Raw genomic sequence first — 13,937 nt, 5'->3', positions numbered from 1 at the left:
TAACAGGAGCAAAAACAAATGAAGCTACTTTCCACGGATAAAATCTTTTTTTCCACTTCTTAAGATCTTGGCTAGTTACATGATATTTTTTTAGCCTTTATTTTTATTTAAAACAAATTCAAATTTTTCATGTATCTTTTTAGTTACTGTTCCTAAAATTTCACTAAGTCTTTCTTCAATACTTTCAATCAAACTGACAGCAGTACACAATATCATCCTTTCTTTTAATGTTACTATAGCATTTTCAAGAAATTCAAATTTTTCTTTGATGAAAGCTAATTTATGTTCAATAGCTATTTTTCAAAAACGACTATTGGCATTGTCCAAGCTCACTGCATCATCCAGGTCAAAGCTTGAAATGATTCTCTTTATGCCTTTGTAATTATCAGCATAATAACAGTCAGCATTTATCCAGGTACTTTATCTGGTGATTACAGGTTCAAGAGGCAATGGGGTACTAGGCAGTTGCCTCACAAACTCCCATCTTCTTGAATGCACCTTCACAAAAACTTTTTTACTCTTTAGATTAATTCATTAATGTTTGGAAAATTTCTGTGTACTTTCCATAGACAGGATTTAATGCATGATTTATGCATGTAATATGAAATTTTTTTTAAAAAAAAACATTCAACGTCTATCTCACTCTAACCATGTTGTATGCTGCATTTGTTACAAAAAGAAGCACTCTCTTGTATTGGATTCCTACTGGCCATAAAATATGCATTGTGTAATCAACTGTTTTGGCAATTGTTTAACGACTTTAGTTTCCAAAGCCTAATTAATTTGTGCTCAGCAAATTTTTAATCTATTGATTTTTTATATTAAATAGTTATTTCCACTTAAAAGTAAATCTGACAGCCAAAAAAATTGCCGGGAAATAAATACCCCCAAAAACGTGTTTTTATAGAAAAACTATATAAAAAATTTAAAATAACAAAAAAAAAATGCTTCTATTTGATAAATATAGCTGCAGGGATTGTTATTCTTTCATTTGACATCATTCAAAAATGTTCATGTGCAGTCTAATTGTTTACAAACCGGTTGACCTTGAGAACAGCTGGTGACTGCTTTCCCAGGATGTTTACATGTATGCCTCAGGGTAAGAATGGTTTAAGGCAGGAGGGGAACTAGTTTACCACATCTATTCAAATATAACACAAAATTTCTGATTTTTATGTAATTAAATACGGGAGACCAAAAAAAGGTATGTATAAAATATTCTACTGAATAAAAAACAAAAATAACCTGCTGATGTCATAAAAAAAATCCAATAGTATTTTTTAAAATTTTACCAAAGTCAAATCGGTCCAATAGAAGTTTAGAACGATTTAATTAATTTGATAAAAAAAACTCTCATATAAAAACAATGGGGGGCAATTAATATGCTAATTAATAAAACATTATAAAACACCTTTTGTGGCAAAAATAATTCATAAAATTTGCATAGGTCATAGATAACGATGTATATGTACTAGCCTATACATTTTTGGAAAAGTTATACCTTAAGGACCCTTTTTATCATAATGCTATGTACCAAGCCTGAGTATACTTGGGCGAAGAACTACACAAGAGTTCACCTTGCCCATGATATCTTGGGTGAAGAACTTAAGGAGTGTTTTCTTTGTAAAATAGGGCTGGCAGAAATACAGTAATAACAACATAAAACACATAAACAGATAATAAAAATATCTTCTTTACTTGCCATGTCCGATCACCAGGAACAAACTATTCTCCTAATCTAATCTAATCTAAAGAAAGGTTGTCTCTGCTGTGGAGAATAGTTTATTCCTGGTTATTGGACATGGCGAGTAAAGAAGATATTTTTATTATTTGTTTGTGTTTTACATTGTTATAACTTAAGGAGTGATTCGTTTGCTCAACAAATACTGTATGAATTTAAAATGTTTTTTATCTGTCTCCTCCTTAGTATTAAATACTGAATCTAATGCTCCAACAATGATATTGTGAGAACCCGGGGGAGGTAAGAAGAAGTTGTATTTTCCTTTCCAGTGATGGTCGTGGACCCGCTCACTTGTCAAGGATGGTGGTTACGTTGGATGCGCATTATGTGTTACGCGAGTGGAGCAGGTCAGTGGGACCGACAGTAAGGTGTGGCCGACAGTCAAGTAAAGACACCATTTTCAACAACAAAACAATATTTATTGGAATACATCTAAGGAATGAGTACAACATGAAATTGCAAGAGAGAAGGGGGGAGAGAGAGAGAGAGAGTTTACAATACCGAGTGCATATCTCTTTGTAGGTTCCGTAGAAGACGGAATATCCAGAACATCCAATTTACTATAGGGCACAATATCCAAGTAAAAATAAGTCACACTTATACTCTGATTCTGAAAGTAAATTATCCAACGTAGGCACAAAAACTTCTTGACTCTGACGACCAGTGCTAAGTACACTGCTTGAAAGATGACTAGCAAATCTCCTGAGGGGGGAAAGAAGCGGCTTTTATAGTTTTGCGGTGAGAAATTATGTCACTAGACTGATTGTTTAGACGGTAAAAGTGTCATCGGGATTAGAACAATCGATAGTATTGGTCGGTAATGGTAAACTTTACGTTTTGACTGCGTGAGAATGTTTACTTTTTATAGAAAGGGTTATTAACCCTTTCTATAAAAAGAAAAAACTATTCTCCACAGCTGAGACGACCAATAAAAGGGAGAGTGTAATAAAAAAAAATAAAAGAAAAAATATATAGTCTTGTACAAAATAAATAAATAAAAAACTGTTAAAGAAAAAAATGAAATTGAGTTTCTAAAATTAAAAATTCCCTTTTAGAAAATTAAAACAGCCAACAATCTAATGTATTTTTAGAAATTGTCTCAGATAAAACCAATAAAAGGGAGAGTATAAAAAAAAATAAAAGAAAAGAAAAAAATATACAGGTATACCTCGACTTACGTCCCTCTCGAGTTACGTCGTTCCCGATTTTACGTCGTTTGTCAAAAAAGTATATGGAAAAATAAAAATCGAGTTTAAGTCATTTTATTCGACTTTAAATCCGTCCGCCACAAATATCGAAGTCGTAATATGACTAGAAAAGCGTTAAAAGCACATAAAATCATATTAAAATATGTACATTTACAGTAAATGTTAATACAATCATCATAAATCCTAGAGAATGAAACATGAAAACATCTGTGTTACTGTGCTGTTGTCTTGTTTATCGGTCTTTAAGTGCTCATTATTGGCGTTTCCTTCATTATTGGCGTTTAGTTATGACATAAGTCGAAACTACGACTTACGTCGTAACTACACAAGTAAATTCAACGTAAGTCGAGGTATGCCTGTATATTTAACATATAGTCTTCAGTGAACTTGTGAAAGAACTTGTAACATGAAAAGCATCTGCTTTAAACTGAAGCGGAACATAAGTGACCGAAATGCATATTTAATAAAATAGAAAAGCCAAAAAACAGCTCTTGGTGCCCAAGTGAAAACATATCACACCTTTTAAAAAGTTCTCAGACTAGAAGCTGATATAAAAGCTTAATCACCATAAGTTTCAAAACAATTATGAGCAATTATTTATTGTGATGTCATCACAATGCCAGGCTGCAATTTTTAATCATATTATTAATTTATTTAATTTAAAATATATGCTCTCCACCTCAAATTAGTACTGTAATGTCTTGTCCCTGTACTTCATGTTTTTCCTTTAACAATAGATTCATGCTGGTCATCAATCTAACACCTTTTGGGGAATATGTTTGAATTGAAATAACATGATTGTGATTTGCATCAGAAGTTTCTGTATAGTTAATTGGAGCATCCTGCCCATAAGGTTTCCATATCTGATCTTGTCTTTCATCTATCTAACTTCATACTCAAGGATAATTCCTGTCATTTTTTCAGTTCTTGTGTTGGTTCCTATTTTGTTTTTGTTTTTAATGTTGTGTTTGTCATTGTAAAATTTGTCGGTGTAATTCCTCTATTGTCTCTAATAAATCTAATCTATGTTTTTGTAAATGCGTGCTTAATTTGTGAATGAAAATAATATTTTTTGTCATTTAGCTGCCTTATCATATCCCAAAGTGGCCGAGTAGTTAGGTCTCTCACCTCACACCACTAAGGTCTCGGGTTGGAGGAGAGGGATTGCCAATGATCCTGGTCTGGGGGCCTTACTGTAGGATGTGGGGGGCCATGATGCTTGCTATTACACTTTTACTACAGAAATTTTACACAATTCAACAGGTGCATGACATTCAGGAAACCCTCCTCCTAATAACTGAGCTTAATTATTTCCAGTTCAATAGGCAATATTTTTTGAAAAAGTAGGGTGTCCCCATGGGCTTCGCCAAGTTTGTTATGAGAACATCAAATTTATAATGAATCTGTTTGGAATTAAAATGAATGAAAATATGATAAAAATATATTTGTTGACAAGACTGTCTCATCTCTAAAATTGCTCTGCTGTCAATAGCTGCACACCTTAGAGGTATGAAGGAATACATGTCAGGAGTTGCAATTTGGCACAGAGTATTTAGTGCCAAAATCATTTGCACATAAAATAAACCAGACTTGTAGGTAGTCAGGGGACCAAGAACTGGGTCAAAAGAAAATATGAAATGCTGAGACTGTTTCTATAAACAGGCACAAGTGTGAGATTTGCGCATGCGTTGGTTGCACTCTCTGAGACATAGTCTTATCCCAAAAATGGCTTCGCTGTTTTACTTGTTAAATATAAAATTTATAACACAATACAGCTTAAACCTCCATGCTAAATATCACATAATAAAAAGTAAAAACACACTGAGTGCAGTGTTAACAGTAGTTCATTTTTGCTAGTGCTTTCAATGAACTTATGTTCATCATCTTCACACGAACAAAATTTAGAAATAGAACACAATGTTTTACTCCATATGGAACACACATGTTCTGAGCTGAAACAATGCTACTCAGATGCTGCAGAAATTGGAAACTCATTTTTATATAGAAATCTCTCCTTACAGCAACCTTGAAGCCATGTAACGTTCCTATGCTTGATGTGCCCAGTGTGTGAGTTGCCTTATATAAACAGTTAAATAGTGATATACTGCTGCCATCACAACTTTAATGTGGATGTATATGTTACAACATCTAGCATAATTGAATTTCGAGCACACTTGTAAGGAACCAAGTCTGAGCTGTATTTTTATTTCTATTTTCATTTTCTTTAATTCTATTTTATTTTGGGATTATGTTTAGTTAGGGCGAAGGTTCTCTTACTCACCCAAAGTATATAACGAAAAAAGGAAGAACGAACTCACCGACCTGATGATGCGCCGTAGGAAAAAACTCTAACGCGTAATTGCACTTTCCTGACTCAGAAGTTCAAAGGAAGTTCCGAAGTGTGGGGGAGACCCCCACACACTAATGTTCAGGACTTGCTAAACCTTAAGTAAAGACATTTCAAACATGTAAGAAATCTTAATAGAAAGTTTTGTAAAAGGATTTAGCGAAATAGTCAGAAAAAAATGCTGGCCAGGGGAAAGAAAGAAGATTGTTAGACATTAAGTATGTAAATGAGGGAGTGGTTTCAGAGAATCATTGTGACGTCACCTCACAGCATAAAACAAGCTATGTTCAAGACGGAGGACAAGGTGAGCTTCCAGAGTGTTCAAAGAGAGGTTCCAAGGCGATAATCGAGGTGAATTGAAGTAGTTCCTGAGCAATAGATTGAAAGAGAATTCTTGGAGATTGAAAGAGTTGGATTTGAAGGAGTTTTTGCTAGAAAAGGTTCCTAGTATAAGAGGTGACGGATAAGGTTTTAGTTGGTTAAGATTCTTTGTACATAGTTATAAGTTGATTGACCTTGTCGGATTTCAAAGGGGAATAGCTTTAAGATAGTAGAATTTAGGAGATAAGTTATCTCAAATTTTGTCGGTCTTTGAGAATTGTTTGTCTTTATTGAATAAATATTTGTTGTTTTGAATTTTACTACTTGTATATAGTGCTATTTAATAGTTTATATTAAAACTTGTTTTGTTCTTTATTGATCTCGACTTATAATTTAATTTTTTTTGGAGCCCGCATGTCCAGGCCTGGCTTTCTAACCACAAACCCGCGTAAAGTACCCATTAGGTTAACAGTCGTAAGTTTCAACTGATAGTTTCACCAACGGTAACAGTCCATTTTTATTTACTTGTTTCAAAAGAAATAGATAAGTACTTTACACACTCATAATGGTTTTTAATTTCAGTTTAAATAAAATATGTTCCATTTGCATTAGAACATTGTGTTCTATTTCTAAATTTCATTTGTGTGAAGATGATGAACATAAGTTCATTGAAAGCACTGGCAAAAATAAAATACTGTTAACATCGCATTCAGTGTGTTTTTAATTTCTTTTTATAAAATTTATGAATCGTGAATAGAAAATATTAGGTGTTTTTCATTTAAAAATTTGCTTTGTTTTTGTTTTGGTTAATTATTCTTATTTATTTATTCTTTCATTAAAGAATCATTAAGTTATATTTATAAAATTATTATTTATCATTAGGTTCTGGACTGTTTGAAAGAATATCGGAATGAATATATGGATCCACAGTGTAGTAAGCTAATTCTGAAACGTATGATAGAACAGAATACAGATTATAGGTTAAATTATCGACTGAAGCACGCATGTAGTGCGGACATCGGAAAATTCTGTTCCAAAGTATTGGACGAGCATATTAAACACAAAGAGACTGAAGAATTTGAGGGTAAAGTAAGTATGGTATTTTTGATTAATAAGACATTAAATAATTTAATGATTGTTAGAAAGAAAAATGTAGAAAAATTAAATTTGAAATATTTTTATTATAAATTTGAATATAGATTAAAGAATTGAACTTAAATTTAACACTTAACATAAGAAAAAAATACAACATTTGCTGTGTAGCAGCATATGATTCATGCTAGTATATACACTAGCACAAATGTTTGAGATAGTATAAAATACTATTTAAAACATTAAAAACTTTCTTCCATTTCATTGTGCTACAATTTGAAAAAAATTGTAGACTTATAAATTTTCACTGTCATCTGTCCTTAATCTTGAGATTGGAGTTAGATACATGAAAGTCAAGACCAGATATAGAAAGCATAGGGGCAGGAGGACCCAATTAAGTATATATAAACTTCTGATGCAAACTGGAAGTCACATTATTTCAATTCAAAAATTTCCCTCGAAAGGACTTTGATAGATGACCAGCACGACTCCGTAGCTAACGGAAAAGTATGATGTACTGTACAGGGGCAAGACACTACAGTACTATAGTCTATTTATCCTAACTTGGCAGCTACTGTCAACAAACTAAGACACACCTCCCCTTGTTTATTGGCTTAAACCCACGTCCATCAATTAGAAACCGCGTTGCATCTCATTTGTCCGCAGAAAATAGTTCTTCGTTATTTATAAAATCATCAATGAAATACTAGTTGCTTAGCAATGATTATAAATGTAATTATTTCATATTTGTTAAATTGTTATTTTAATGAATATTTTCACATTCTGAATCACTAAAAATAAACTTTTTCTGGTCATGCGCACTATAATATCTTGGTTTCGTTTTCCATTCATTACGATAACCTTCATTATTTCAAACTGTGTGTTGTCGAATTACAAAAATGGAAAACTTGAATGTAAATACGAGTATGATTTTTAAGGATTGCTGGAGAATTTTTTGTTTTATATCTATTTAATAAAATTGTTGTGTAGATAAAAATTCTGAAGTATGTTCAACTACACATTTATAAATATGTTTTGTGTAAGTCTTAATAATTTTTGACAAACTATATTTAAATGATGGAAATAATTTAAATGGCTACATAAAAATATTAAAGTAGGCTATAATAAGTTTTCTAAGTATTATCTCTGTAATTTTTAAATTGTGACTACTCTGACTTACTTTAACACGTGCAGAGAAAAGGGGCTTAACTAGTCAACACGTGTCTAGCCACTTCCGATTGTGATTTGTCCAACGAAAATCTCCGGTGGATTAATATGACAAAATCTTTGTTTACAGTAGCTGCCAAGTTAGGATAAATAGACTATAATTTGAGTTGAAGAGCATATATTTTAAATTAAATAAATTAAAAATATGATTAAAAATTACATCCTGGCATTGTGACAATGTCACATTAAACAATTGCTTGTTTTCATTAGTTTGTTGTAGTTGTAATTATAAAGGCAATAAAATAAACAAAGAATATTTGAGGAAATATCCTAAACTGTAAAGTACTGAAAAAACAAATGTTATTTGAATGCCAAAATTTTTTATTGTTTTTCTCTGTTTTTATTATATTTATCAACTAATGTTAATAAAATGTATTATAATGGCTATAAAAAGTTCTAAAATAAGCTTGAAAAACTTAAGTAAAAAATTTAATGTTGATAAAATGTAATGATTCTCATCTGTTTGCTCTACAGAACTAACAATAAAATTGGCAGTTTTCTAAATAGTTTCCGAGTGTTATTGTAGGAGTGAATTATTAGAATTTCTCAGCATATAGTCAACATAAGTTTGACTTCTGTACTTTAGCTAATAACAACTCTACTCCCCAAACTTTTCAGTGAGAACAACCCAGGTTCTTTATTTTATTCTGTCTGCCATCTTTGATACTTCTAGAGCTCTATCATCTGTTTTCCTTTTTCTTTTGGTGTAAGTTAGTTTTAAGGATTAGTTATAAGAAGAATTTCGGGTAATATATAGTCATGAGTTCTTTGAACACATTGCAATATTTTGTAGTTATCTAGTTGATGATTGTGTTTTGGGTTACTGTTGGAATATCCATCCTAGAGTTGGCATCCGTAATCAATCCTGTACATGTTATGTACGCAATTAATCTACCGCATAAAATGAATTGCATTTTTAATGTCTACTGTGCATGCTTTTTTTCTGGGTATTTACCTTGGTGGGCTAGCAAAAACCCTTATGTATATCACAAAGTTATAAATAAACAACAACTAACCCGTTATACATAAAGACCAACAACTGCCGAATTATCGGGCTAGCAAATGGCTATAGTAATATTAATAATTTAAGTTAATTTGGTTCTAGAGTTAGGCGTTGGCGCCATCTCTTGCTAAATTTAATAATTAGAATTTTAATTAAATAATTTAAATAAATTTAGGCTTAACTGGAAGAAAAGAATCGGCCCGAAGCGGGACTCGAACCCGCAACTTCTGCTATCCGTGCAGACACGTTACCAGTTACGCTACCCGGACCTTCGGTCCGATCTCCCCTTCTAGTTGATATAAGATTACCGTACGAGCATTGAAGGTCATTACTGTCGATGTATGTATTGTCATTACCGTAATGACCGTCGATGGTCGTGCGGTAATCTTATATCAACTGGAAGGGGAGATCGGACCGAAGGTCCGGGTAGCGTAACTGGTAACGTGTCTGCACGGATAGCAGAAGTTGCGGGTTCGAGTCCCGCTTCGGGCCGATTCTTTTCTTCCAGTTAAGCCTAAATTTATTTAAATTATTTAATTAAAATTTTAATTATTAAATTTAGCAAGAGATGGCGCCTAACCTAACTCTAGAACCAAATTAACTTAAATTATTAATATTACTATAGCCATTTGCTAGCCCGATAATTCGGCAGTTGGTCACAAAGTTATATTTAAAATGGTGGTATGTAGCTAGGAAAAGTTTAAAGTCAGTCAAACTGATTGAAAACATTCTTAATTTTAATAAATATGTGGCTAGGATTACAGAAGTGATTTTTATTTTTGTTGACTTTCAAGTTAGTTTAGACAAAGTAGAAGCTATTCGACAAGTTTGTAATTGCAAGTTAGAATTGACAGATAACCTGCATCTGTTTTCAAATTGATTTCTTTTAAACATAGGAAATCTGTGGCACAAAATTACAATAATACAGATGCAGGAAAATCGGGGATTTTTATTAGTGTTTGGAAAAAGTTATAGGAAGTCAGAGAATTTGCCTCCTTGGCTGCCTTGTGATTTGTTTGCTGACAGTATTAGTGTAGCTGTCTGTATTTTGTTTTTGCTCATTGATTATTAATTTCCTTTTATAGGAAATATATGCTAAGGATTTAAATAAAATATGAAATTATTTTGTCTAAAAATATATAACAAGATTTTATTTTTTCAATTGATAGATAATAGCCTGTTTGAAACAAGTATATAAAAAAGATCGTCTTTCTGACTCCTGTAAGTCTGAAGTTATGTTTATAATTCGAGAAGAAGCTGAAGATTATCATTTAAATGTAGTGTTAATGAAGGCCTGTGCTAATGAGGTGAACTACACTTTTCTATTTATTAATTTGTGTAAATTGATATTTATAGAGTAAAGATGTTTAGATGATAGAGATGTTTATAGAGTATAGTGTTTATAGTAACAAACTATTATAAAATAAATGACTGCTTAGTAATAATTTTACAACATTTTACAAATTATAATTTTAATAATTTACAATGATTTCTAAATTTTTGCTACCAAAATTAAATCATGATTATGAAATTTTAATTAAACAGTAGATGCCACTTACTGTAATTGCTTTGGGATTAGCCTATAGTGATAACAATAATTGAGTGTTAACATTCTGTTGAAAATAATTAGACCACAATTAGCTTGAACAACACCTTAAATACCCATTTCAGCAAGACTAATATATTTAAATGAACGTGACTGCTGTATCTGGTTGTCTACCAGCAATTGCCATCCTTTCTATAATGTTTCTTTTTTTATAATTTTTACATTGACCTGCCCTCAAAGCAAGGAATAGTTCATATGTCTCTATTGTTCTTAGTTTATGAGTTCGAAAAACTTTTTTTAAGAATGCTAGAGGCATATGAAATATAGCTTGCTTTGAGGGCAGGTAGAATTCCTAAATAAAGAGCTTTTTAGGGAGTTCTACCTAATGAAGGTCCTAGGTGTGGACGTAACAGTTTTCACATCAAAGTGCAAAGCACAATAAGGTTAACGAGTTTTATTTACAGTAGTTAATGCTTTGTTGTTAGAAGATTATTTATCATAAAAATTTTAATATTAATTTGCTACATTGTATTAAAATATAAACAATATATATTTGATTTAGTAGAACATATAAATGTTTAATAAACAATAAACATTTAAAATAAATTTTTATTATATTTTGAATATATTAGTAGATCTGTTGTTAAATAACATTACATTAAAGTCTGCATACATCATGTTTTATTTGGGAGATAGTAATGGAGTTAGGGAGTGTTTCGTATAATGTTTGTTCTTGTTAATGAAGCATGAATTGTAAAATGAGATACAAAATCAGTCCATTCTAAGGTAGCCAAGTTCTTCAGTCCATTCATTGTTCTGAAAACTGTTTTGTCATACTGTAAAGTACTATTTTTAGTAACTTGGGAAACCGACACTAACTGCGGCCGATAAAACTTCTGTTAACCTAACGGGTATTTTACGCGGATTCGAGATTAGTTTGCCAAGCATGGGCTTTTACGCGTGCACCGAAAAAATTAGTAAGAATAACGACAAATATCAAGTCAAAGCAAAAGTTTCAAATATATTTAATTAGTAAATCGAATTTAACTATGTACAATTGTCTATAATCCAAAACAAAATTTATTAACGAAAATCAACAAGTCAACCCGACAATAAAACTCAGCCACTTAGCTTAACTTAATCTTAATTCCCCTTTGAAAATTTGACAAATCAAATACTTAAGAACTATGAACAAAATCTCTTACGAACTAAACGTCTATCCGTCACCTCACTATACTAGGAACCTGTTTCCTCAATCCTTTCGCTATCGTCAAATCGAATTCTTTGTGAAACACCTTGGATTGTCTAATTCTCAATCTGGACTTCGCCTCGAATCTTTCACTCAGTAGTACACCTTGACCAGGAATCACCTCGATCGTCTTCGGTTAGCGTGCTGGTTTTATGCTGTGAGGTGACGTCACAATTCAGCTAGGTTACTCCCCTTATTTACATACTTAATTTTCTAACATCAAATTTCTTTCTGGCAGCTTCAATTCTCCGACAAAATCTTATAAACCGTTTACAAAGCATTTAGCACAATTTTCTGGGATGTTTTATGATGGTTTAGTAAGTATTTCTTTTCTAGTGAGTGTGGGGATTCCCCTTCCATTTTTTTTCTGCGGACTGTTCATTTCCACTGGGCAGCGCAAGTGCGCGTGATTTTTCCTACGGCGCTCGTTCTTTCTGTGAGTTGGTTTATTATCTTTTTTGGTTACTACGAGAGTGGTGGGGAACCTTCGTCCTAACTAAACATAAGCCCCAAACAAAAATATAATAAAACGAAAAATAATAATGAAATAAAAATAACGCTCGGACTCAGTTCCTTACAATACTATGGTGATCTCATTTTATTAACAGGTTTTATATTCTTCACTACTTATCATAATTGTTAATTCTTTTTAATGATAAAGTTAATAGTATCATTATTTAACTAAATTGAATGATTTTTTATTTTAATGAACACGAGAAGTCAAGAAAAGTTTTAATTAAAATTCTTGGTGCATTTTTTATTTTGTATATACATTGGTAATCAATAACAACAAAAACTGTAAATATTTGATTGGTGAACTGGTAGCAAGAAATACTTACTATTTTGTTTTATTTTATAGATTCGGACGAAATGTGCAGAAGAAAATCACGTAGAAGAATGTCTGAAATTGAAATTTCAGAATAAACAAATCAGTAATCAAGAATGCAAATTGGTATGAATAATTTTTTAATAATTATTGTAAATCCTCATAAAACCCATTGAAAATTATGTGGAACTGCTCTTACAAGAATACTCAGAAAATGTAGATTTGACATTTTTTTTACTTTTAATTGTATTTTATTGTTTACTTTAGTTTGGAGTAACTTTTGTTACTAAAGTTAATAGTTAACTTTTGTTCCAAATTTTTTATTTTGGCAATTGAAAGAAATAGTTTCAATTTTTCTTGTTGTTGACACTTAATGATAAATTACAATTTTTTCTTAGATTGTTTTTACAGTTTATCTATTTTCCTTTAAATCTTACTTTTACTCCTGTTATGTTAAGTTATAATTCAGTGTTCCTGATGGAATTTTCTTAATTTTCACCAATCCTTCCACCAAACTGAATTTATTTTCACCAGATGACAATTTCATTTGTCATTGCATACAGCCTGTATATATTTGTAATAATTTCTTTGTTAATGATTTTATATTATATGTGATTGCAGTCAGGTGTAATACATTTACTTTATACTTTGCTACATGTTCCAGATTAGTAAGTTTTTTGTGTGGTGTAAAAAAAATTATTTTTTTCTCTGTATAATAAATTAGGACAACTTACTTTGTACTAATGGAAAGTGCTTCCATTAGAGGCAGCTTGAGTGTCATGGAGACCAGTTTCTTCTTAACGCAGATGAAAGTGTGTTATAATGTTAATTTATCAGGTCAGTCCATAAGTCCATGCGCATTTTTATGACCTTGAGAAAAATCTTGTTCTGCCATTAAAAATGTCAGTCTAATGTGATAATTTTTACACCGAAGTGTTAAATTGGATCTCATTCATATAATACTGTTCAGAATTATGAACATTTCAGTTGTTTATTTTCGTTAAAATGGAAGTAACCGACGAATACAAAAGACATGTTTTATACTTTTTATTTTTAAGTGGTGAGAATGCTACAAATGCAGCCAAAAAAATAAATACTGTACATAATCAAATTGTAATTAGTGCAAGGACTGCGCAGAAGTGGTTTGAAAGATTTAGAAACAATGATTTTAGTGTAGAGGATAAGGCTCGTACCGGAAGACCCGTCGACTTTGATGACGATGATCTCTCTGCACTAGTCGAAGCGGAACCATCTTTAACTGTTGACGAAATTGTGGAACGTTTAAATTCATCCCACGGAACTGTTCATAAACATCTACAGCAAATCGGAAAAGTTTCAAAGCTAGGAAAACGGATACCACACGAACTGTCAATAGCT

The 13,937-nt window shown here is 31.7% G+C and overlaps 1 protein-coding gene across 1 annotated transcript in view; it reads left to right on the top strand.

Moving 5' to 3' along the window:
- Glg1 (golgi glycoprotein 1) overlaps window positions 1–13,937 on the top strand; it is a 171,409-nt gene that overhangs the window by 122,019 nt on the left and 35,453 nt on the right. Inside the window, exons 18-20 of the mRNA XM_067289283.1 lie at window positions 6,500–6,706; window positions 10,109–10,246; window positions 12,594–12,686. Of these exons, the coding sequence (XP_067145384.1) occupies window positions 6,500–6,706; window positions 10,109–10,246; window positions 12,594–12,686 (438 nt within the window). The remainder of the gene's footprint in view (window positions 1–6,499; window positions 6,707–10,108; window positions 10,247–12,593; window positions 12,687–13,937) is intronic.

This window comes from Centruroides vittatus, unplaced genomic scaffold (genome assembly GCF_030686945.1).
Source record: "Centruroides vittatus isolate TY-2023 unplaced genomic scaffold, ASM3068694v2 contig_1343, whole genome shotgun sequence".
In the NCBI taxonomy this organism is placed as follows: Eukaryota; Metazoa; Arthropoda; class Arachnida; order Scorpiones; family Buthidae; genus Centruroides; species Centruroides vittatus.
This window is presented reverse-complemented; position numbering and strand designations above follow the sequence as displayed.